Source organism: Maylandia zebra, linkage group LG3 (assembly GCF_041146795.1).
Source record: "Maylandia zebra isolate NMK-2024a linkage group LG3, Mzebra_GT3a, whole genome shotgun sequence".
NCBI classification, from domain to species: Eukaryota; Metazoa; Chordata; class Actinopteri; order Cichliformes; family Cichlidae; genus Maylandia; species Maylandia zebra.
Window position 1 is genome coordinate 43,186,191 of NC_135169.1, and position 25,686 is coordinate 43,211,876.

At 41.1% G+C, this 25,686-nt stretch overlaps 1 protein-coding gene across 3 annotated transcripts in view; it reads right to left on the reverse strand.

Annotated features, from left to right (window-relative positions):
* Positions 1-25,088, reverse strand: part of pcxb (pyruvate carboxylase b) — a 294,409-nt gene extending 269,321 nt beyond the window's left edge. Inside the window, exons 1-9 of one of the 3 annotated variants that reach the window (XM_004554354.5) lie at positions 24,629-25,088; positions 14,588-14,724; positions 12,537-12,630; positions 11,819-11,909; positions 9,853-10,018; positions 8,723-8,868; positions 5,119-5,236; positions 2,477-2,544; positions 20-103 (exon numbers count right to left, since the gene is read on the reverse strand). In XM_004554354.5, coding sequence (XP_004554411.1) covers positions 20-103; positions 2,477-2,544; positions 5,119-5,236; positions 8,723-8,868; positions 9,853-10,018; positions 11,819-11,909; positions 12,537-12,630; positions 14,588-14,724; positions 24,629-24,630 — 906 coding nt within the window. In that variant the 5' untranslated portion in view covers positions 24,631-25,088. Of the gene's footprint in view, positions 1-19; positions 104-2,476; positions 2,545-5,118; positions 5,237-8,722; positions 8,869-9,852; positions 10,019-11,818; positions 11,910-12,536; positions 12,631-14,587; positions 14,725-15,452; positions 15,475-16,118; positions 16,268-24,628 lie in introns of those variants that run through there. The other 2 variants (XM_004554356.6, XM_076881889.1) reach the window with 2 other exon arrangements.
* Positions 25,089-25,686: the final 598 nt, after the last annotated feature.

A 25,686-nucleotide genomic window follows, 5' to 3' on the forward strand; every position in this document is an offset into this window, starting at 1 on the left:
TATGGGTAAATATCCTTACCTGTCTGGCAAGGTTGACAGCATCCGCGTGAAGACGATCTCTGAGATGAGGGTCCAGCTGGAACGCCGGTGCAATCTCCACAACCTTCAAATCAATCAATGGGACCATCAATATTACCAACATCAGGAGGAAAATGAACATCTAAAGTAAATGATGACTGCAGTGTGTACTGACTATAGTGTGCATCTTTAAATTGGACCCCTGTAAGCCTCGCTTTCATGACACAATCTGAAACCTCCTGGGATAAATGAAGGCTCAAAACACACAGAGGATAGCACTTTTGTTTTCCCAGCATCTATTAATAACTTTCCCCACAGAAATGTAGGACAGTGAATCATCCGGAGAAACTGCAGAAAACCCGATTGACAAAAGGCAGCCGTTACCAAGGGAGCGTGACAGAAACCCAATGTAAAGCAGGGGTTAAACCCTCAGGTGAGCAGTCACCAGACAAAGACAACAGGGCTGGAGGCGGGGTCTGGATGTATCCACTGCCTGTAGTAGACCTCGATTATTAGTAGATTAGCAGCCCTTGAGGCACTGAGAGACACGGATGCTAATAATTCATTCTGACACTTCTGGAGGAATCTGGATTCAACTAAATCACAACACTCAGTTCTGATTCATTTAGCCCAACACAGAGGATAAAAATTTGCCTCTTAATTCTCTTAGACATTAGTGGTGCATTCGATAAGCCCGAAAGCAAATGGCTTTATTAACGAAGCGCTGAAAGACACGAGCAATTTAAAACCCTACCAAGGTTGTATGACTGAGTAATTAGCCATGGTGATGACTTTACACTATTTGAGGGGGATCTACAACTAGTACCCACATTTAAAAAAAATAATAATTAAAAATTAGAAATATGAAACACGATAACTGCACATCATCATCCAGTATGTTGACCTGCTTTGTAAGCCTTTTTTTGGGTGGATAGGCAGCGTGTAGCGGGCTTATTTTCATGGTAAACAGCGTTGATGAGAGTAAAGCTGTGGGTGATGAATCAGAACAATGAGCTTAAAGATGCTTAAATGCTCCAGAGAGCTGCTGGGTACTGCAGAGTTGGCAGATAATTGTCTATTGGTTCATTACTAGAAGTGGCTGTTTACCCGTAACACAGAAATGTAATCTATTGTTTATAAGGAATGGTGCTTTTTCTATAGTGCTTACAAAAGTGCTCCCAAAGCCCCAGATTTCACTGTATTTCACTATAAGACAAACTAATAAACCTACTTCACCCATTTAGTCAACACTATAATTTGTTTTTTTTATTTTCCCCGCTTGATAGTTTGTCATTTAAGCGTTAGTGAGACAGAGTGAGCAGATTGTCTTGGTTATGCACAGCCTTGTGTTTAGTGTGGCTGCTGGGTGGCTGGGGATCACTACGCTGGAGCCTGATCCATTTCTTTTCACTGCGTCAAACAAGTCAACCCATCAGGGCAGCTCAGTTCAAGGCAACGTGACCAGTCACAAATTTTAAAATAAATGAAACCCCTAGAACTCAAAATCTCTATCAAATCTTAATGCCATAAAGAAGCCTCTCTCCAAGTAAGAGTAGCACTTCTGCGACATAAAGAAAACTAAAAATATCCCAGCTGCGCTCTGCCAACCCAAATCTACTTCAACAAGCGACTATTCTTGTTTCTGAGATTGAAAGAGATCTTAGATTAAGGGCAAAGGCAGATTAAGGCTGCCAGAATCAAAGACCAGCAGCTCTAGCATGAACAGAGCCACTAATATGATTATCATCTGTAATTTGATTAGAGGGGAAAGGAAGAAAGTGATGAAAACACATGATTAAAACTGCTCTGAGGTGACAATATGTAATGAAATATTACACATGTTAATCAGCTTCCTCTGATGAAAGCACTGCTACATTGAATGATTAGATGGCAATTTCTATTTCTATTCCCCCTTTCATCTGATATTCAGTCATTTTTGTTAATTTAATAATCAGGTGATGGCGTAATACCTCATTTCTCTCCAGTAACTGTCCGATGAATGCCCGCCTGATTAATATGAATGAATTTAAACGTTCTCAAAGAAACTGCTTTTGTTGATCCAAGTCGATTTGTCGGAGGATTATGCAGTTACTGCCAAGACTCCCATTCACGCAGGATTAACAGTGGATAATTTTTATTGGAGTAAGATCCTCTTACCCCCTGCAGCTTGGAGCTTTCTATGACACTCAGGGCCACCTGTGCTATATTAACCATTATAAAGGATTATTAACGTCACACAGAGTACGCCACTAAATTAGCCCATTTCCTCAAATAAAAGGACAACTAAACACTACAGTCTATTGTAAATTTTCTCAGCAATGCATGCACACCCAATCCATGCTTATGACTTATTTCAGGCCCACCCACCATTATCAGGCACTTCATATTAATCTACTTAATGAAGCAACGCCGCAAATAAAATCTTAAATGAAAACAAAGACGAAAAAGAGGGCATCACCTTCTGGTGTCTCCGCTGAATGGAGCAGTCTCTCTCGTAGAGGTGGATGACATTACCATATTTATCGCCTGAGGAAAGACAAAGATGCAAGTGAGGAAATAACAGAGGAAGCAATTTATATATATAAAAAAAAAGTAGATAAGCAGCAGTATGAGGACAAAGAGCAGTGTAAAGAGTGTGGCTGCGTTCAAGGACAGGACATTTTCTTGATGCTACGTGAGGCAAACCCAATTTTGGAGCACGAGAGTCGGTCCCCAACCCACCGAGTCGTTTGGTACCGGCCCACCAGAGTAAAATTTATGGTTTTCATCATTAACTCTGTTTCCCTGGGTCTTTCTGCCATGTTGAAGTTGTGCGTCTTATTTTGGAAAAAAAAATAAAATAAAATATTTTCACATTACCATAGCGACCAGAGAGCATTAAGGGGCAGAGAGGAGGATGTTACGCTCAATGTTGTTGGAGCATTTCAAGAGGATACCGCTAATAAAGCTAATTACAGTGAATTCGCATTTATCATTATATTTACACAATACCGCTATTTTGTTGTATTTATCCACAACACCTTAAAGGAGTCCGTGAAAATATTGTCGGACATTAAACTGGTCCGTGCTGCAAAAAAATGTTGGGGACCGCTGCTTTAGAGTGACCACAAACAGCTTTTTGCTGCAATTACAGCATCAGATTTGATCGATTGCTACTGCAGATAAGAGCTTTTAAACAACTGAATATGACATGAAATGATGAGTAAGACATTTTATGTCAATGTGACAACACAAGGCTTCTTTTAGTGGCATTATTACTTAACAGGACTAAAAGATAAGACTGATAGTTGAGAAGCAAACTAAATGAAATTCCACAGATTTTACTTAAATGTAGGGCTGTGCGATATGAACAAAATCTCATATCCCGATATAAGAATTCTATCGTCTGATAACGATATAAATCACAAAAATGTAACATTTTCTGTAAATTCTGTGAATCTCGGGCGGCTCGTCTTGCGGGAAGTGTTTCCAGATGCGCGTCATGTAGCTGGAGTCGAGTGTTTTAACAGATGCATGAAACTATACATTTTTAGACATAAGTTGTAACGGCCGCCGTTTTCTTTGTGAGTATTTATTACACGGCGTGCTGCGGGGAAAAGCCTGTTCTGACGTTTGAGTCTAAGGTTTATTTTTTAGCACCTGGCGGCTCTTTTTTTACTTCTCATCCGTAAATAATCTGCTCTTTCACGTGATTCAGTTTATTTTGAAAAGTCTCAACAGGATCTTGAGCTTGAAAGGTTTGTGGAACATAAACAAGCGGACACGCGATGCTGTTACCGTCGTTGTTGCTAACCACAACTCATAAAAACAGCCGCTTGTCTGTCCATAGTGTGGTTATATAAAATATAAGAGAAAGAGAACTTTAAGAAATTAATATAGCCACTACAGTGACCATCAAAACGATGAAAAATTACCGTAAACAGTTTATTTTGCGACACCACGAAACAAACGATAGCGTAAAATGAAACGATAGACGTTTTTATATCGTCATCCGATATATATCGTTATATCGAACAGCCCTACTTAAATGGTTTGATGTGCAAGAGTTCATTAAAAGACAATGCAGTCAAGACAGTAGAGCCCTTTTTCTTCACTTATTTATTCCCCAAACACTTTCTAGATTGGTCCTTTTCTCTTCAATAACAGTGACATTTTTTAATTTGACTTCTTCAAATTTCTCCTTTTATTCAAATGATTCAAAATCCAAAGCTATTCAGTGGCTCACGGTTGTGAACCATTTTGTTGTTACAGCTCTTCATCTGTAACAATTTTACTGAAAATTACTGCAGTTAATGGACCATCAAAACCCTTTCAGATCAACTTTTCCAAATAATCATTTAAACTGTTAGTCATCACAATCAACTTGCAGAATAGAATACGAGCAAACATGCGAACCGCCATTTGTTGAGTTAAAACAGTCCAATAACTACAAACTATCACAGTTTAACCGCACTAGTTAACGTTATATACCTCTGAAATAGTTCTTACAATCTAACAGAAGCGAGGATTGATGGAAGCTGGGCAGAAAACGCAAAATAAATACAAGAAGAAATGAAACTGGATGGCAAAGGGAGGAGACAAGAAAAAAGGAGAGAATATTAAAGGGAGACCCAGAGAGGAAAGTGGAGACTGAAGGACTGCCAGAATTCAGAGGGCTGGCAAAGACATGGCTGTTAGCAGGTAATTCAGAAAATTCACAAAATCCTTTGCAAGCCCTAAAGAGAGCAATTAATCAGAGTGAACATGCACACGCATGCACACGTGATTAGCTATGGCAAATTCTGAATGCCACCTTGTGTATGTGTGGCCATGGAAACATGCAGACACCTCTGTGCAGTACAGGCACTTCCTGCAAGTGTTGGTGTCGGATTTCAGTACTGTAATAGAGTGCTTGCAGAGTTACATGCACTAAAATGAGAAGATGTAATGGCTGGAGAATAAATCATCTTCCCTCTCCTTGTTCATCTGCTTCACCTCCTCCCTTAGCACTCTTAGATTTCAAGGGCTACAATGCAGTTTGCCTTCTTAATGAAACTCAGATAAACATAAACCAGATAAATAGTTAAAAGGCAAACGTAAATGAAGTCAGAGTGCACTTACCAAGGATCTGTACTTCGATGTGCCTCGGCTTTTCAATAAATTTCTCGACAAACAAGGCTCCGTTCCCAAAAGCCGTCAGGGCTTCAGAGTAGGCCCGCTGGTAATTCTCCTCAAGTTCCTGACAAACAAGAGAAATCCATACATGTCCAAGTTAGTTCAACCGTTCAAGAGACAGTCCCAGCAAACTAATGCTTTTCAAATGTATGGAGTGGTATTATTCGTGTTATTTAGACAACTGCTGTTCCCCTTTTGCACATAATATTTTATTTGTACCGACAGAAATGTTTACATTCCCCTAGAGAGTAAGACGGGACACAATATCTCTGGAAGATCACAGTCCACCATGTTCAAGGTCACGACTCCATCTGTGTTTGTCAGTCTGCAAAACTCTGCCAGCCAATTCAGTCTCCTCTATGGAGGAAAGACACAAATCACAACCACGCGCCCTTCCCCTGAGCCTCAGGAAAGGAAACTCGAGTCCATCCTCAGCTGTCATCTCATAGCCTTGACAAAAAAATGCATTTGGAGGCACAACTACAACATTCAAGGGAACTGCAGATGTCATCAGCGCTGCTAAAAGCAGTGTGTCAAAGAAAAGGGCAGAGATGGCACAAAAGGAAGCCACAACTTTCAAAGAACAGGAAATTATACAACTAATACATAAATAAGCCTTTAAATATCTGATCAGACTCACCGGCTACCAATAAGGGGACAATCAAATGATTTAGAACCAAGTATTCACCAACTGGCTTTGTCACCACTTAATCAGGTGATCATGGACTGAAGCGAGTGCTACGAGCACAGGAAGAACAGCTGCTTTGCTAGTACGTCTACATCTCATCCAGTCATCATTCCTGCAAACTTAACACAACTGAGAAACCAGAAAAACCTGCTAGTTACTGTCAGGGACTCCCAAGTCTGACTGAATGCAACACTTTGGGGGGGGAAAAAAATGCTTCAAAGTTGCTCAATTACATTGTCATTCACGAGCCTGTAGGTGCAAGAGGACTTTTGAAAGACTGGGAAACTTATGAAGATCGCATTTGTACTCCTTCCACATCTTCTCAGTGCATCGTCAGCTCTGGCCACTGGAGCTTTGATGCTTGCCATTCCCTCGTCCTCTTTCACTTCTTTTGGAAAGCATATCACATCAATCCTAGAGGGGTGGAAATACTAAAATCTAGCAGACTAGCTTATCTTAGCCTTGCTTATCAGTAAACATACACATCTCATCCTACAACATGTTGAGAATATTAGCTTCTGTCTGTTAATTCAGCATACAAATAACCTACGAGCCGGCCTTAATGGAATAAAAAGTCAACCTACGCATTATTGCCTGGCGGTCCCAACAGTACAGAGAAACCTCTTTACAATTTCCTCACATCGTATCTGCTGGAGTTGCTGAGGCCCTTGTGACTCAACTGAATAACTAGAAATGTCAACAACTAATTAATTAGACTGGGGTACGACTCAGAAAAGGTCACACTTTCCAATATGTTGCCGACTTGCATGACTACAGTAGGACGCAACACTGCCACCACTCATGTAGATCAGAAACTATAGCATAGTGCCAGTGAATAAAGCGGGGCTTACATTTAAACTGACACTTGTCAGTGTAACTTGTGTTTCTCGATCCAGGCTTTAGTAAATGTTTCGGGCAGCACATCCGCCCAACGACATGATACGATACAAGTAGGAGAGCGCGATCTGGTTAATCTGAGGGCCAAGTAAACACGTTAAACCATTTATGGTACTCATTCTTGAGAAATGCAGTTTAAAGGATAACATTACAGTGCTCAAAGGGTCATCAGGGAATATTATTATAATCTAGGGGCAGCAATGACGCTCCCTCCGCTGTCCTGATATTGCTAACGCTAGAAACAAAGCAACCTCGAGGCATGCACTAAAATAGGGGTGATAACTTGACACTTCCTGGTGTTTAAAGGCATAAAAGCCCCTTTGAGGGACACATTTTGAGAAAAAATATATATATAATTGTAAAGGGTAAAATAAAAATCACATCTCTGGCTTCTTTTTAACCCTCTATAATTTCTAATGTTATGTAATAAAACAGAAATAATGACTTAACACAATTCCCCTCATATTGAACAGTGTCAAGATAAACTGTGCTGTCTCCGCTTGGCCAAGTCGCCAATAGCAATCAACTGAGGTTATGAGGTTAAAGTACAGCTATCCTGATTTTTTCTCCTCCACAAGCATTTCCCAAAACACCAAACATCAGCCAAGCGATGCCGAAAAGCTTAATGAATGTATTTTAAGGGACTCTTGCGAGGTTAACGGTCTGTAACCAGCACCGTTATAAAAAAAGATGCTCACCATACTCAATATAGATGAAATAAAACTGCAGAAGCACCATTTATGCAGGCCATCACTGCACTGTGGGTCATTTTGTGTCATGTCGGGCTCAGACTGCTGGAGCTTGGGATAATTCGGATATTCAAAGAGAAATCTGATCCCAGACCTCGGTCAGTGACGACAATGACTCGGATTCAGAGTCTTGGTTATGTGAGAGTTTTACATCGCTAAACAAAAGACGACACGTTTGATATTTAGTTTAAATCTGGGTGATTATGACAACACTTTTGCACAACTGAGTGCAAAACAAGCCAGAGATATAGCAGCCTGGGTTTGTCTAGAAACTGTCCCCTCTAGAAAGTTTACACTGTCCAGTCACATGAAGGCAAAAATGCCCCGGGTAAAAAAAAACAAATACAAATTCCACCAGGCCTATGAGAAACCACACAGCATTATCGCCACAGGCTTGAGGAGGGAAAAGCCGCCAGCATCACTAAATGAGCAAATTTTGCTGAGCTAACTGGCTAGGTCGCACAGGCACATGTGGCTGCACTGAGCGGAGGTTTCCACCTCCATAGCCAAAGGGTTTTTCTGAATGTGGCAAGAGTTTTGAAACATACTTGCAGGCACTAAAGTTGGGATAATAAACAGAAATATTGGGAAGTCCAGTTGTTCCTGATTGCGTCATTGTTTTACATACAGTCTTGCTGAAAAACAAACGATCTGTCGGCCAATCTCACATTTTATATCCAGATAACACTTTTGAGCCAACAGATGAATCTAAAATTCCAACTCTTGTAATATGGGCCTACAATAAGATTATGCTACCTATTTTGACAATCTCTGCTATTTATATACTGTTTATATTTCAGTTATTAGTATCAAGGACATGTTGAGACATTTTACTGTTATGGACCAAAAAAAAAAAAAAATCATTTAAAAAAAAAATCAAAAAGGTAAGATGCATGAAATCACTGTTTTTATCTTAAACCGTGAGAATACTTTAACTGTGCCTGCTGGACAGCCTCCAATTATACTCACTTAAAAGAAAAGAGAAAGAGCCAAACATAAATCACTCAGACTCCTTCACTAAGTGACCGAGCCACTTTCAGGGCACAGATTCCAATACATCCAGAGTGATTGGTGCCCAGTTTGAGATTTTCAAGTAATTTCAACTCGATTCAAAGCAAACCGAATGAATAAAAACGAAAAAAAAAAAAAGTGTCATTAGGTTGGTCGGTCAAGACGCAGTTTAAACAGCTTCCTCTGACACCATACAAGCGCTCACCTCATATTCTCTGACCACCCTCATGCCGCGACCACCTCCACCATAGGCTGCTTTGAAGATAATGGGGAAGCCGTATGTCTGGGCAAACGCCTGCGCCTCCTGCAGACTTGAGATGGGAGCATCTGTTCCTGGGACCACAGGTACTCCTACACAGGGTTGGGTTTGTGACAAACATTACTTTAAAAAGGATGTCAAATGTTACAGAGGAGGGGAAAAAAGGAAAATAAAAACTCTAGGACCATAATTATGACAGTTACTGATATAATCAAAGAAGATTGGCAGCCATTAAAGACAGCAGCGCAATCTAAGATTCACTTGGTCTTGAAATACTAAATTATTTAGTGGCTCAAAATGACAAAAGCATCCCATTAATAGAAATAGAGCTTGTTAGATTTCCTACAGTTGCATAAAAGAAAAAGAGCATGCTCTTAAAATATTCATCACCTCAGTGAATACAAATTTAATACACGCATTAAAGCGACAGCAAATGCAAAGGCAGAGTGAAAGGTAGATGGAGGTGTGAGTCATCTTGCAGAGTGATTTAAATTTAAAGCACACTATTACTAATAGCGTCACAAGCTTTACATGCACACTGCCAGTCAGCTACGCTTCCATTTTATCATAGTAAGTATACAACTACTACCATCACATAATACGAATCTATTATACACGTTTCCAATTCCATATTTTCTCTTTACTCCAACAGCCTTGTATGACTCAAGGTTCAAAACAATCTTCATATTTTGCAGGGCCTTGGTGCTTCAGTTCATCCTCTGATACAAGCCGTTTCAATTCTCCCTTCGAGCCAACTTTCTTCTGATTTGCTGGCCCTTGCAGAATGAAGGCTTGAATAGCAGGGTTGTGAGGCTGCTGTGCTCACCTGAGATGACCAAATTAAGCACATTTGCCATTTTTAAAAGCCAGGAATATTTACAAGAAGCTGTCAGGAAAGGGGCATTTGGAGGAGTCTGAAGCCTGAGATATTGGCTCATAGAAATTTCCTGTACTGACTTCATTATTTCAGACACCTATATCTAGAAAAAGCACAACAGGTCCACTATAATGAGCAAGCCTCAAAAGCCTCAAACCTACATGCAACCGAGCATCATTTTGGGGTGGTCATATCATACCTGCATTCATAGCCAAGGAACGAGCCTCCACCTTGTCACCCATCTTGCGCACCGTTTCTGGAGATGGTCCGACAAACATCACCCCGGCATCCGAACAGGCCTGAGCAAATTCTGCCCGCTCAGACAGGAAACCATAGCCAGGATGGATAGCATCCACACCGTTGTCCTAAGTAGGCACAGATGGATAGACTTTTTTAAATTCACCCATCCCAGAGAAAGTAAATATAGCTCAGCTAAGCTGCATGAGTTGTGTTAAACAGAGAGCCACTGCGGGCCTCAGTTAGCACTTGGATGTCTAATAGTGAGAGAAACAAAGAGGTGTCACACACTAACCTAAATGCTTTAACACATGCAATCTCATGGTAGTGCAAAGAATTTGTGTTACTTAAAAATGGTTCTGAGTTCATTTTATTCTCATTTCATCTTAGTTACCATTACCTTAATCATCATCATAATGGACACCAGTAGGAGACTGAGTGAACAGACAGGCGTAGATAATTTGAGGGTCAGCGGGAAGGTATCGAGTAAGTGTACACACACACACACACACACACACACACACACACACACACACCCCAAAGGGTAGCAGACAGATACAGTAGCTGCCGAGGCTGACAGATAGAGCCATCTCTGGATCAGTATGTGCCATCTGCTCTCGGATACAAGGCGGACTATAATTATGGGCTGTCCCGTTGTTAAGGGAGCTGTTACTGGCAGGCCAAAAGAGGCACTGAGCCACACAGAAACATAGCAAGTGCCATGCATGCACACAAGCAGGTAAAAGAAGACAGAAAGAAACCCACAAATTTAACAAGACGTGGACAGCAGATGAAGATTAACAGAGGTTAATACGATACAGTAGGGTGCACGTGTGGGCTCACGCATTCACGTCCAACACAACTGTTTTAATTGTCATGTTGGACAATTTTAAGAAAGAAAATCATCAGCTTGTTAGCGGCTAAGTGAAGATACATTGTGAACAAGAGGTAAACAAACTAAATATGAAAGGGTGAAAACAGGAACACACAATGCTGGCATGGGCTGGCTGAGCTCTCAGATAGCCAGACGGATTTTAGAGAAATGAGTTTGATGCCAAAGGCTCCCCAACTTGGCTGGCTGACCACATGCCCACGCAGAAGAGTATAAAACATGAGAGATTGATCAGAAAAATGATAATAAACTGACAGCATATCCTGGAGGAGTGGAGAGAGGATGGGAAAGATGCAACAAAGAGCCGATATGATCTACACAGAGATAAGTGGCACAGGGAAGAGGAGAGGAAGGGAGATGGGAAATGAAAGTGAAAAGGAAGCAAGGAAAGGAAGAAACAAGAAACTGTGGACACTAGACACGGATACTGACCACGAAGGAAAACAACAGGGCAGGGGTGTGCGAGTAGAGTAATACAATATTCCCTTTTCTTGTGCAAGTAACACAGTGAACAGAAAAGAATCATATTCCAGTCCATGTCCGGTCTCCAGCTAGAAGCTTTTTTTCCTCCACTACTGACAGCAAGAGATGAGACTTGCATAGCATGGATTTTCATTTCAGTCAAAGGCAAAAATTCAATTACAGTCAATACAAAATTTAATAACTCGCCAGCAGCGCTTTATCAAATTCTTCATTTAGGGGACCGTTAAGATGCGTATGGGCACTGTACATGACAGCGCTGTAAGGAAATGGAGTATGCTGGTCTTAAATCAGGGGCAAACGATTGAACTGCTTTCATTTTGGTCAGAACATCAATCTGAAAATAAACCGTTTTATCTGAATTGCCTCATTTTGTTTATTTAACTCCACCGAGAGCCAAAATAATAAGTGAAAAAAAAATCTGATTATCACATAGCTGTACTTCCCAGTGGCTTTATTATGTCTTTGTTAGCTCTTCCAAGTTTCTCTTGAGACATGTGAACCACCATACAGGTGAAGTGGAAGAGTTACTTTTGTGAAGGTGAAAACTCGTTACCTTGGCGACTTTGATGATGTCTGGAATGTGCAGGTATGCTGCAACAGGTGGCAGGCCTTTCCCAATCAGGTAAGCCTCATCCGCCTTCTGCCTGTGAAGACGAGAACACGCAAAGACGTGCATTAGTGAGACGGAAGGTGGCCAGCTCAAAATATAAATGTATAAAAATCAGGCTGCATGTACAAATATGCACCAGCTTTCAATAAATACTGGACAGGAGCACTTCAGTAAATCAGGTAAACTATAAACACTTAAAACATTACCATGATCAGGGTTTATTGGGTACAATGCTGCATATAAAGAGTGAAATAGAAAATGATGGAATAAAAGTGGAGCCGAATAAAAGCAAACGCATTAGGAAGGAAAAACAGGAACAGGTAGAAAAGTATCCGTGTTATATTTGAAGCTCACAAAGAGCCAAAATAGTTTGTGTGCATGTAAACTAAGCTGCGAGATTACCTGAATGTTTGTAATGTCAATACAATTATACTTATGTCCCCACTTAACATCAACTGCAAAACAAAGAACCCACCCAAAGCGCTGGAGCGGAGAAAAATGCTCCCAAGACTCCTTTTCAATTGCTATTACCTCTAATCAGCTGTTAGCATTCTGTAATCAATATCCAGCAGTGGCAGGCGAGACATTTAGCAACATATGCCCGTGAAGCCATCTTTATTTAAAACACTACGGCTCACTCTAATGTAGCACACACTAATACCTGTGCATTTGTCCAGTGTCCTGCTCTGAATACACGGCCACGGTTCGAATCCCCAGCTCGGTGCAGGCTCTGAACACACGGATGGCGATCTCACCTGAAAGACGAGAGGAACACATGAGATGACTCAATGCAGAAGGCGGTTTGGTTTAGCTTTGCCACATCTCATTCTCCCAGCTCCATCTGTTCCCTTCCTCTCTGTGTTTTCTTTTAATATATTCCCTTTATTATGCAAATGTTTCTTTATTTTTTAGGAGACTGTGTGTAGAGGGAGGCTGTAGTTCTTTCATCATCTAGGTTTTATAAGCACAGACTTTATAGCATTTTATCAACATCCTGTAGCGTTTTGCATCTAATGCCTCAGCTGAGAAAAGAAGCCCAAACTTTGTAATGTATTGCATGAAAACAAGACCTATGCAAAAAAAAAACGTCAGACACTGCAACAAGTCAACAGTTTTTAACTCAAGTTTGAGAGAACAGCGTAAAATCTCAGCTTCAGACAAGCAAAACGCTGCCTGACTTTTATCTTGCTGTCACAAAAGCCAAATACTTTTTCAAGCAACACGCATTTAGAGGGAGAAAGTTAAGTCGCTGAAAACAAGTAAGCTGTGTTGTTCTTGCTTGAAGGCGAGGACAGCGTTCAAACATTTGCACGGCTTTTAAAAAAAAGAAAATAAAATATGAGGAGAGTAGACGAGCATGAAAGGAGTAACTTCTGGAGAAGAGCAACAGCATGAACATGAAAGGGATGAAAGCGTGAGGGATAAGAGAAGAGGACGAGATGTATGGAAAACTGACAGATCAAAATGTAGTTAACTTTAAAAGAACAATGCAAAAAAGAAAAAAGGCACTCGAGCTTGTCTTGAGGACGAAACGCTGTGACAGGAAGTGGGGAACAGAAATGAAAAGAAAGGAGAGGAGTTGCTAGAAGAGCAGAGAGGCTATGGCAGAGACGAGATATGTTTGGTGAAGTGGAATCTGGGCTGATATGATGGTGTGCCCTTATCGCCACATAGGCGCGCGCACACTGCAGCCAAGAACGGCCCGATGCGCTCCAGTGTGAAGAATGTGATCTTATGTGGTGTTGCTATCGCGTCAGGCTGATGTGAAGCAGGGGGGGGATGGACGGAAAGCCCCGCTGTGTTCGAGCATGAAGGACAGACCACAACTCATTTGAATCACATGGATGTATTCCAGCAGCTAAACAGAGCCTTTGTGAGATGTATGCATGCAACAGGGGGCCTATAGAGCGCCACGTGCTTTCAAGACCTCCAACAGTACTGAAAACCCATGCACCAATAAAACTGGAATAATGAAACAATGAAGCAAATCAAGCATTTTAAATGTGACTGCAGGAATGAATATAATAAAAGCAATTTGAATAAAAAGCATGAATCTATTTATTTAATCACTCAAACACTCTTCATCACCTGACAGAGCAACTAATTGCACGCTGGCCGCCTCTCAAAGCACATCAATGATGTTTATCCCGCCTGTAACAACCGTACTGTGGACTGCTTTGTGTTCAGGAAACTCGGGTTTTCCCTATAATTACATTTCTATTCAGACCTCAGATACCAGAGCGGGATAATTTTTATTTTTTTTTACTTTCATGTCTATTTTAGTTGAGCTTTGAACAGTACCTCTGTGACAGTATGTAGAGCAGAAAATTCAAAAACACTTTAATACATAGACCCAGTACACAGCACAACTTCCGAGTAATGACGGCTGTGGCAGCAGCTCCACATTCATATCCAATATTTTTTTAGGTTAAAGCAAACAAAGCTAGCTTCAACAGCCACCCACATACAATGTGTGCTTAAATATTAGCATACGCCAAGGCAAACTAAATGCTGGGCATTAAAAATTAACAGATCCAAGAGTCTGTTCTCGCCTCAGGGAGACTGTAAATGTCATAACTTTTTTCTTACATTATAAATGAAACTGCATTAAACTGTAGTTAATTTAACAGTGCTTTCAATTGCTTGTCTTCTTCAGTGGGAAATTATAACTGGTATGAAGAAAAAAAAGAAAGAAAAGAAAAGCAGTCTTACCTCTATTGGCCACCATCACTTTCTTGATTGGTCGATACTCATTCTTCGGGGCAGAGTGAGCAAATCGGGTGAGAACATAAGCCCTCCGGAAAGCCAACACACCAAAGCCACTCCGGGCTAAAGTGTACCTAAACATCCTGAGAGGAAAAAAAACAACTGTTCAACTACACAAACAAAACAAATGCAAAGTAAGAAGACAGGAGTAAAATATTAAGATAAATCTAACACATGAACAATGAAACAAGGCTCTTTTTAAATGTAAAAAAACAAAAAAACAACAACAGTATTTTGGAGATCTGTGGTTCTCACCAAAGGATGTGTGAACCACATTTGGAGAAATTAAATCAGAAGCTCCCTCTTAAGCTACTGCTGAGCCTCCACAACATGGCATTTTATTCAGAAGTGTTTAATTGTCCTTGAACTAATATTTACAAACAGTCCTGGATTATTGAAGGATTCAGGAAGGGGAAAAAAAAAAAAAAAGAAAGGCTGTACAATGAGCAAATGGTTGAGGCCTGTGAATGTGATGGCTGTTGCTGGGGAAAGGTGGCTGAGAACATAATGGATAGACCAGTATTTTTAATGGAAGCTAGACCATTTTTTTTAATGTTTAAAACATATTTTGGAATTGTACAATGACACAGTAACCATTTTAGTACAAATAATGGATGACACAGTGGTGCCCATGGTTAGGTTATGGCCTCTATGGGTGAGGTTCAACTCCAGTCTGGGACCTTTCTGCTCCCTGTAACTGTGCAAGCTCGCTTTGGGTACTCTGGCTGCCTCCCACAGTCCAAAAAAACATGCAGTTAGTGGGGTTCAGCTAACTGGCGATTTAAAAATTGACGATGCCTGGCGCTCTTGCCTTAGCCTCGTGACTCCAGGCTGCACCGTGCTTCTCGCCTTAGCTCCCTGCGACCCTGAATTGGATAAACGGAAGAAAATCGATATATACTAATAACAAATTTTTTAAAAAACAACAACAAAAAAAACAAGCCTCAAAGGATAAACTCTAGTTGATTAGTTACAGCATAACTTCGTCCAGGAAGCCAGACTGTCATTAAAAAAGGAAATTGAGGAGGCGGGAAAGCCAATCAGCTGCTGCTCTGCTTGCCAGCAGCCAATCAACTGCTAGTGTCCAATTAACGACAATGAGTTTCTGGTGCGTTTGTGCAGTTTCTCTACCAAATTACAGCAATAAAAATGAAGACTAATTACCTAGAAAAGTACAACCATATAAACTATGTTTTGTACCAGACACACAGATCTCCCTTTTTCTGCCCATTTTAAAAAAAAAAAAATATATATATATATATATATATATATATATATATATATAAAAAAGTCAAAAGATTTCTTACAAAGATAATTATAGCTTTGTTCCCTCTGAGCTAACAACCGGTAACAAACACACAACCTGACAAACCCACTAGTCGTCACAACTAAATGGGCATTAAGCTACTGACTGTTACGAACGTTTAGCAGCACAACAGCCGCGTGAGCACCACATGGCACAGGCGCCCATACGCACGTGCGTGAAGGTGCAAACCGTGTCACAGCTCCCTGAGCTTGATGAAGAGCTTGATGAAGAGCTTCTCATTCATGTGAGGAGACAGGCAGAAGAAGTTCAACGCTAGTGAGGCAGCCAGGCTTCTTCTTTAGGCCAGACCTCAGCCTGCACTTCATTAAAAGTCCTTTGCTGCCACACTGTGGTCAAACGTCGGAACTACAGTCAATTAGGTCCCCTTGAAAGAACAAGTATCAATTTGCCAATGAAACAATAAACCAAACTAAAGGGAATAATCACTGCATTTGATTATTAAATGCACTGATTATGTAATGACTTAAATGCATCCTTCAAGTCTCATATTTGTCCTAAGCCATAATATTATTTGTATGTGAATCCAAATATCTTCAATAAAAAATTTCTTAAAATTCAACTTTGCATTGACAATAAGCATATCAGAGCCACATGCCACTACACAGTTATTTCCTGCTTTACTGTGGACAATTGTTTGTTTCTGCTGAGATATATGATGCCATTTCTCACACTGCACTACTTATGTAGACAAAGTGCTGAGACACTAGAGCACCAAGATACAGATCTGGATAAAGATTTAAAAAGTCGTTTTCTACTCACGTTCTACTGTTTTGGAAATACTTTTATCACACACTATAAATAATTAGCATTTAGCCGAATTAGAAAAGGAATAAATGAGACAAGAATCGTTCAATAAGTTAATGTCTTGAAGCCGTCTGTAGACACCATGCAGTGGAAACTCAGCCTGAAACCAAATACTGCATCTACACAAAAACAACAGGCACACCTGAAGAAACAGATTCAGTTTCCCAAGCCCTGAATACTGAGCGGGCCTAACAACAACAGACTGAAAAAACTGGATCCTTTCCTTGAACCTTGTAGTAGTACCTCTAGGTAGTCTTGAACTTTAGATTTTAATTCTTTAAATTCCATAAATAAGCCTTAATGACAACCATCACCATGAACCGGAAGCAGCCAATGAAAACAGGCTGTGACTGTGAAAATGAAGCTAGTCAGGGGAACATATATAAAGACGTCATATTACGTGAACTTTCCACTGTGGTGTTATTAAACTGCTTTGCACTTCTCCGTCTTCCCATCTCACTCCACTAATAGATCACGCAGCCAACAATGGCAAATGTGTCCCAGAAAGTGCGCTGTGGTATGACGAGGAGATACTGGGACAGTCCGGCAGTCGCACTAAATCTGAGTGCAATTTCGGTTTTTGGAGAGCGTGAATTATATTGCTATTTTTGGCTCAGAGGCTGACTCAGATACAGTTGTCCGTGCTATGAAGGGTGCTTTGGGTTCATACTAAAAAATGTAAGATGAGCAGGTAAATAAAACCGGGGGCTTCGTGTTCCCGGGATGTGGGAACTCACAGCTGGAAATCTTGGTTCACTCTGAGGCCCGAATCAAAGTTAAACACAACAAAAAACTGAAAGGAAAAGCACAGACGTGTACTTTTCCTGAAACTTGCAAAGCTTTTCATAAATGCTGTCTTTGCAGCACAGACATTGCATGTTCTCACCGGCTACACACTCGGCAGCAGTGTTTGGAGAAAGGAATACAATGAGGGTAAATACAGCTGCACGAGCGCTCTATGAGACAACTCTAGCTACGTTTCTTTGATCCGTCAGCACTAATATAAAGAGCAGATGATGTAACATTATGAGGTGTGATCACGGTCCATCTTACTGTCTGAAACACAGCAATCAGGCATTGCTTTATCATGAAGTGCTGAGAAACCCAGTTCAACACAGTGTATCGCAATATTACCCAATATTTTGTAACAACACTGCTACACCAAATACGTTTCCTATTATTTCAACTGTAAAAATGATGAACTTTTTAGTACGAGAAGAATAAAATCAAATTCTCTTTCAATCCACCGGATGGCGCTCCTTTTTTCTAGTATGGTCTGCGAGGTTCTTCTAATGAGTTTTCTTTCCTAGTCAAACACAGACAAACAGGGACTTTTTGGATTTCTTAACAAGGTCAACGGGGGACAGATATGACTCACGGGATTTGTAAGGACCGTCGTGGAATACTACGAACATGAGCGCCAGTGTCACACGCCACCATCCGATGATGGCAAAGCAATGACTCGCTCGGGCTTGTTAGTTTCTCGCTCAACCAAAAAAGTACTGAAGATTAGACACACTTAGCTTGACAAAGCTTCCAAAGACCCCCATTAAATCCTGTGGGTAATGAGGGTCTGTCACAGATTGGAGGCAGTGAAACCCAGGTATGGTTCCCCATAGACAGGGCCGTACCCAGGCTCTGCTGAGGCACAAGTTGAGGGACGTTTGAGTACCAGAGAAAGGGTTATGCTAACTTGTGACATAAGTCTATGTGCAGTTATTATTGAATACATAATTATTATCTGTAATAACATTGTATCATGAATTAAGTGTCATGATAGTACTGTGTAATAGAGTGTTTATAATCAGGACCATCAGTATAGTTGTTCTGCATACTTCTGCTGCTCCTCTCCATCTACAGAGTATGAAAATAAACAGCCGTCTTCCTGCAGCTCTCCTCTCTCTATTCTGATCTGAGCGGATAAGTAGCTGCACAAATATTAGAGCTCTCAGCTCTAATATCAGATTATTCGATTTTTCAATCCCCAAATATCAGTATTGGTATCAGCCTTAAAATTCTGCCACGTTCTACAACACAAACATGGGTGTTTATTTTAACCAAGCTCACCCAGGTTGAAACTCTCCTACTTAACACAGAACACCACCCCATCTTATTTCCCCCATGGACTTTTTCACTCTTTATGCGAAACACCTGATCAGGTTTAAAGAGGCACGTGACTGGCCAAAGTCTGCTGTCGTGGGCTCAATCTTCTAAAGCCTGAAAGGGACAAAGCCTCAAGGAGGTGAAGGAGTTGAGCTAACTCTCAGAAATGTAATATTCTGAAAGACTGTTATGGATTTTTGTATGATAACGACCAAAACATGGCGCCTACTTCAAGACGTGCATACACACACAACAGGTGGACAAAATAAGAGCACTTTGACGCATGACTTTAACTGAGGGAATCCAGGCAAAATCCGCTTTATCAACAGGAGCTTTTACAGGATTAAACGGCATATAAGTGTTTTGAAGAAGCTACAATTTCCACTCTACTGGAAGGGCAAAAAACAGAAGATCCAAAAAAAAACAACCATACATTCTGGTATCTTCCCCTTTTTCCTATTTATTTATATACAAAGCTAACTTTTTTCAAGATCCCTTTTTGTAGTAAATAGCGACCAAGTCAGAGATCAGAACCACTCATGTTATCCAGGGAAAAAACCTGCTTACATTAACAAAACACTGACACATCAGATACATCTTGTTTTGCAGTTTATCAAGTACTAGATATCATTAAGAAATGCTTTTTTTTTTTTTTTTTTTTATTAAATCATACAAAAAAATTACATTTTCAATTATTCTAAATGTAATTTCAATATAATATTCATAGCATACCTGAGAAAGAAAAACAGATCCCTTTCCACTGGCCCTCTAACAGGCGCACAGACAAAGGAATGTGACCTTCGCCTTTCACTAAGTCAAAAAAAATGCACGGGATTGTTTTAGTTTCAGATATGAGCAAGGTTCAAAGAATTTTTAAAGCAAAACTCTGCATGCTGTTTCATTGTGGAGGCTCCAAACGAGCTGCAGGCCTCTCACTCCTGCAGACTGCTATGGTATGAATGTCTGTAGTACAAAAACTAAAAACACAGTCAGTGAAAAGTTGCAAATAAAGCAGCGAAAAACCATCAAAGGATTTATTGTGTCAAGTTAGAGGAACTACATTCATTACGAGACACTTCATCTAGGCGGATCGAGCGCGTTTAATGGTGCTGGTTTCTTCCAGGTGTATCACGTGCTTCCTGTCTTTTCCTGATTTCATTCAGCACACCTCACGATGAAACACGATGCATTACAGCAGTATGACATCATCTGAAACAACTCTAGCATCAACGTTTTCCCTAACTCAACCCCGACCGTATACAAGTACTGAAAAAAAGAAATCCCAGCTGGAAAGCCAAAGTGGAATAATAGCTTCATGCCAAATGTACTCCATGACCTCTTTCTCTCTATTGTAAGTCTCCAACTCTCTCTGTGTCTCTTCCTCTCAGTAGTTACAGCAGCAAAAAAAGGCACAAGCACAAACATCGTCAATAGCTAACATGGTCTTAAATTTTTATATTGGAAAACCCAGAAAAATAAGTTCAAGAAAAATGTGTTGCCACATGCATGCATCATCCTGTCCTCAGAGAAAGGTTATATGGCTACTGAGTGAAACCTTTGGGTGCTAGGCAGCTTAAAGCACCGCAGCGACTTCTGGTTCGTACATTAACTTCTTGGAGATCAAAGTTCAGCTCTGTCTTGTCTGTGATGTTGTGACACACAGACACACATAACTAGTTTCGACTTTGCCCTGCTTGGGTAATCGAGGGGCAAATACATAGAGCTAGCTATCCAACAGAAATTGGGCAATAACAAACAGTCTACCTTTCGGCGCTTACAGCATTCAGGGTTATCGTTAGAAGAAAAGGATGTGCTGTACGTGATGGACTTCTGTTGATGTTCACTGGCTGTTGTGGGCTCATCAAAAAAAAAAAAAACAGGACTATCAAAAAAGCTCAATGAAAGTGCGTACATGTGCAGCTGCTGAAGTGGCATGCATGGACATGCGTCTTCTTTCACAGCGCTTAACCCTCTCGGGCTCCAATTAAGTTTTTGTTGCTAATGCACAAAAGAATACCTGCAGTGGTACTTCTGAGTAAAATAAATCAGCTGCAGGCTGTTGTGTTGAAATGCACCTGAAAAACACCTATTTTACAGTCTGCAATCAACATCTTCATCATGTGAGCTACAACTGAACTAAACAAGTTTTAACAGAACATTTTCTCACACCCACACACACACACACACACACACACATACACAAATCTTTCCCCGAAGACATAAAGCAGATTCACTTCGATCCAACGATTCCTGAAAAAGTTATTTTTCATTAGCCGCGATGGAGAGAGGCAGAATGCACACCGAATGGAAAATGGATGTGCATTCAACCGCACTCCCTTCCCTCCTCTCTTCCTTCTTCCACCCCGGCAGTCTCCATCTCTGCCCCACCTGCCTCTGACCTGATAGGCAGAAGTGATTACTCTGTTTGTGTAAACTGGGACAAACCATATCCGGGCTCTTTAAACAAGAATGTTTACAAGACAGAATAACACAGAATAAAGATCAGCTGTATCAGAGCAGCAAGCCCTCGTAAACCAGGCTTCAAAGTTATTGTCAGCAACGTGAGCGTCACGCAGCAGGAACAAGCTTAAGGTTTGACTCTGTGGGGCTCATACCATAAAGGTTAGATTACTGAACTTGTGGAAAAGTAAATCATGGGTTTGAATTCGCAAGTAGTTTGGGATACAAGAAACACCTGTGATCATTTAAGTGGACCTGGAACATGTTTTAATGCTGCATAAAGCTTCTTTAAATTAACTACTAAGCAGACATTTAGCTAAAGTGTAATCAAGGACACGAACTTGAATGAAGCACTGTTGCTTCACAGCAAGAAGGTTTTTGTATGTTTTCCCTGTGTTTGTGTGGGTACTCTGGCTTCCTCCCACAGTCCAAATACATGCGGTTAGTGGGGTTAGGTTAATTGGTAACTCTAAATTAGCCATAGGTGTTAATGCGAGGGTATGTGTTAGCCCTGCGACAGAGTGGCGACCTGTCCAGGGTGTGCCCTGGGTTATCCCACTGCGACCCTGACAAGTATAAGCGGAAGAGAATGGACGGTATAACATGTGGTGCACTGAAAAGACTTGTGAGCTATGTGAACCTGCTGCATTTTACTTTCAGACACTTTACCAGCTGAGTCAACAGGATGGTCCGACCCCCCGCTGCTACACGCTGCCCCGTGAAGACCTACGATGTACTGGTGAAACATGATCGCTCACATAAATCCTAAATTTTCACGTTACTTTCACTGATCAATTTAGACGCTCTTTTGAGAACCTGCCATTTATTTTCAGCTTTTTCAGGACTGACTTCTCATTTATATGTCGATTTTATTCTCAAGAAAGGTATCTGTGATGCAGTGGGAGCAATGATGAACACTGCAAAGGAGAAAGCTCTCGAATTGTAGAGAGGCAGTGTGTAAAAAACAGCCTATAGGTTATATTACACTAGTCAAGTGTGATGTAACCTATAGGCTGCATACTATCCATTTTAAAAAGTCCCTTTTATGCAAAGTCCTGTTTCACACTCACCAACCAAAATAAGAAATGTTAGATGAAAGCTCTCCATGGCCATTTTCATGCATAAAGTCCAGACAATGTCAAGAGGATCAGGTTGAGACACTGTCTGAAGTTGTTCTTTCTCACACAGAGAGAGACAACAGGTGATTGTGCACATCTGCTCAGTCAAAACACAACTGAAAACTTTAACAAGCACACAAAATCATCTTTATATCACTTCCCTAAGAGGGTAAATTGTAGAGTGGCAGTTTTTGATTGCCAGTTTAATGGCACCGCTTGTTGACTCAGCTAAGTGCAAATGACTGGATGATGCCTTGGCGGCAATTAAAGGAGAAAGTCCAGTATTTTTATAAGAATAATACAAGTTATCCATTCGCAATTACATGGAAACCCCAACAACAGGTCAGCACTCCAATTAGCTGCTTGAAAAACTTGTGTGGAGGATAAGGCAGGTCAGCACACATGCATACTGAAATACACAAGTGTGTCCATGTTTCCAGCATACATTAAAAATACCCATCCATTGTCACTTGAATTTATAAATGCATCAAAATTTACGTTGACAATTTATATATTTACCCACCCATCCATTCTCTTCCACTTACAGTTTAGGGCTGGAGCCTATCAAAGCTGTAATAGGGTGAAAGTTGAATACGATTTGGACAGCTCGCCACAGCTCGCAACAACTATTCACACCAAAATTCACACCTATGTGCAAGTGTAAGTCTTTAGAATTGCCTTTCAACTAAACATGCATGCCTGTGTGGACTGAAGGAGGGAGAACATACTCCACACAGAGTCACCAGCAACCCAGGGCTGTCATGCTGTGAAGCAACAGTGCAAAAATGGCAACAATAAAAATATATTTAATACAAATTGCAGTTGTGTAACCTGGAAGTAGACAAACATGTACTGTGAGACAGAAGAATGTTGATGCCACTTTGCAAAGTGCTTGAGTCTTCGCTGCACTTTTCCTCGTGAACCATTTAATTTATTAGAAAGCATTTCAGAAAAGAGTACTTAAAAAGGCTCCTTATACCTACGACATATCAGTAAAGACTTACGTCTGGAAATATAATCTCCTGTGATCATCCGAGACCTCCAAATATCACCTAAATCCGTCACCGCAGCACAGTTAAAGCAGGAGTGTCAGCTGGCACAGTTGTCTAAAGTGCATGTCTTCATCAAAAGGGGCTAAGATGACTTTGTAGCATGCCTTTTCAGTTTATTGCACTCACAACAGCTCTAAAGGTTCTGTGTTGCTACAATTTACTGCAAAATTGTCTTTTTGAGAAGCTGGAGGTGTCAGTTATTGGAGGAAGATAAGAACTATAAACAGAGTTCTTAAAGATTTAGATATGCGCTACTTTAAAATTCTGGATCACTTTCCTCCCGTTGCTCTGTCTTTACTGCTCCAAAAACTACCATCAAGGTGAAATTTGTTCCTTCTGAAGGATGTACAGCATTTCCTGCTTATGACTAATCAAACTAGCTGACTTCCTGCTGGGTCTCCCTGAGCTCTGGGATGGGACAGCTGTTGGCATGTACCACAGTGTGACGCAGAGTAAAGGTTGTTTTGAGGATGAACAAACAGTCCAACATCCACGGGATCAAAGGTCAAATATGACGGGGAACAAATTTCTGCATTGCAGAATCTGTGAGGGAAAAAAAGTCAGAGCTCCCATTTATGTGTGGCTTACACGAAAACAAACACATTGTGCAAGCTGCAAGTTTCAGCATGTACACAGATGTCTACTCTTTTCTTTACACAGAACTCCATCTGCTAAAGGACTCCTGCAGTTTTATATTATACTGTCTATGCAATGCTAGCAGTGATGACTTTTCTACGCCTACTGCAACTGTCCAGTGAAACGAAATCTCAAGCCTGAAGTTTCTGTGTGCACATTTGAGTCGGTTATAAGTCAGCTATGAGTGTGTGACTGTGTGTAACTAACAGAAAGCTCCTGATTAAAACGTAAACGCAGTTGGTACTTCATGTTCTGTTTCAGGTAAACACGCACACCTTGCGCATGTACCTGTGTCACAACTGTGCAGCTAAGACCGTGGTTTAAACCACGCTTGCAACACGTGCCACGCTTAAGTTACTTTAAAAATTAGGCCATTCAGTCACTCTCGATCAATCTCAAGTCAAATGCAATCAATCAATGACAGCCGAACAAACAAGACTCATTCATACTCTCTCTCACACACACGCTTTAACCCATCAGTACTCACATGCTGGCGTTCAGACGGTGTCAGTGAAATGATGTGAATCCGCTGAGTAACCGGACACCAACTGTAAACAGTCGACTATCAGAGAGTGTTTATGGTTGTGCGTCTGCTTCTTTGCGTGCTAACCTCTCTCACACAGTTACAGACACACTGCTGCTGCTACTCGAAAGAGAGTGAGCAGAGAGGCTGGCTTGTGTGTACACACAGACTGGCACCGCACACGCAAACACAGAGTCACTTTGGGGCAGCCGAGCTGGCGCTCAAAGCGTTTAGATACACACTCTCTCACACACACACACACACTGGCTCTTATGTGTAGTGAAGAAGCTAGGACTCTGAAGCTAGTTGCTAACTGCTTACTGAAGCTAACTTAGCTAGCAGCTGACACCGTCCGTCTCCGACTAGCGGATATATGGAGTCTGCTACTGCGCCTGCCTTCTGCCGTTAATCTCCCTCTCTCTCCTCTCTCTCTCTCTTCCATAAGCGTTCATCCCTCTCTTTCACATGACGCAACCAGGCGCGCCCCCCTCTGCTCTCAGCCAATCACAGAGGGGAATATGACAGCACGCAGTGAGCGGCAGGGTTTAAAGAGCTCAGACCGGGAGACCCCTACGTAAGGTTACGTAATTACGAAGGGGCTGTCAGCGTTGCACCCTTACAGCTCATCAACGCAGGAATAGCTCATGTGTTAGGAAAGGAGAATGCAGCCACAAGTTTCAAGTTTGGGCAAATGGAGAGTAGGTCGAGTATAAATAATGGGCAAAGGATATAAACTTAGCACAAAAAGTAATGACTTTTTTTGTTTGGTCGATTATTTCTTTGCTGCAGGGGCGATTCTAGGTTCAGACTCTTAGGGGGGCTCAGCTCCTGATCATGTCAGCAGTGCCGAGCAATTAATATTAATGGGATATGCTGTTTGCAAACCTAAATTCAGTTAGATACACATTACAATGTTATACTCTAAAGCAACCTAATTAATTGGATGACCTATTGCAGTAGAGAGTAATTCAGAGTGAATAATCAGAGATTTCAATCTAATACACCCGTTTTAGGGTGGGAAC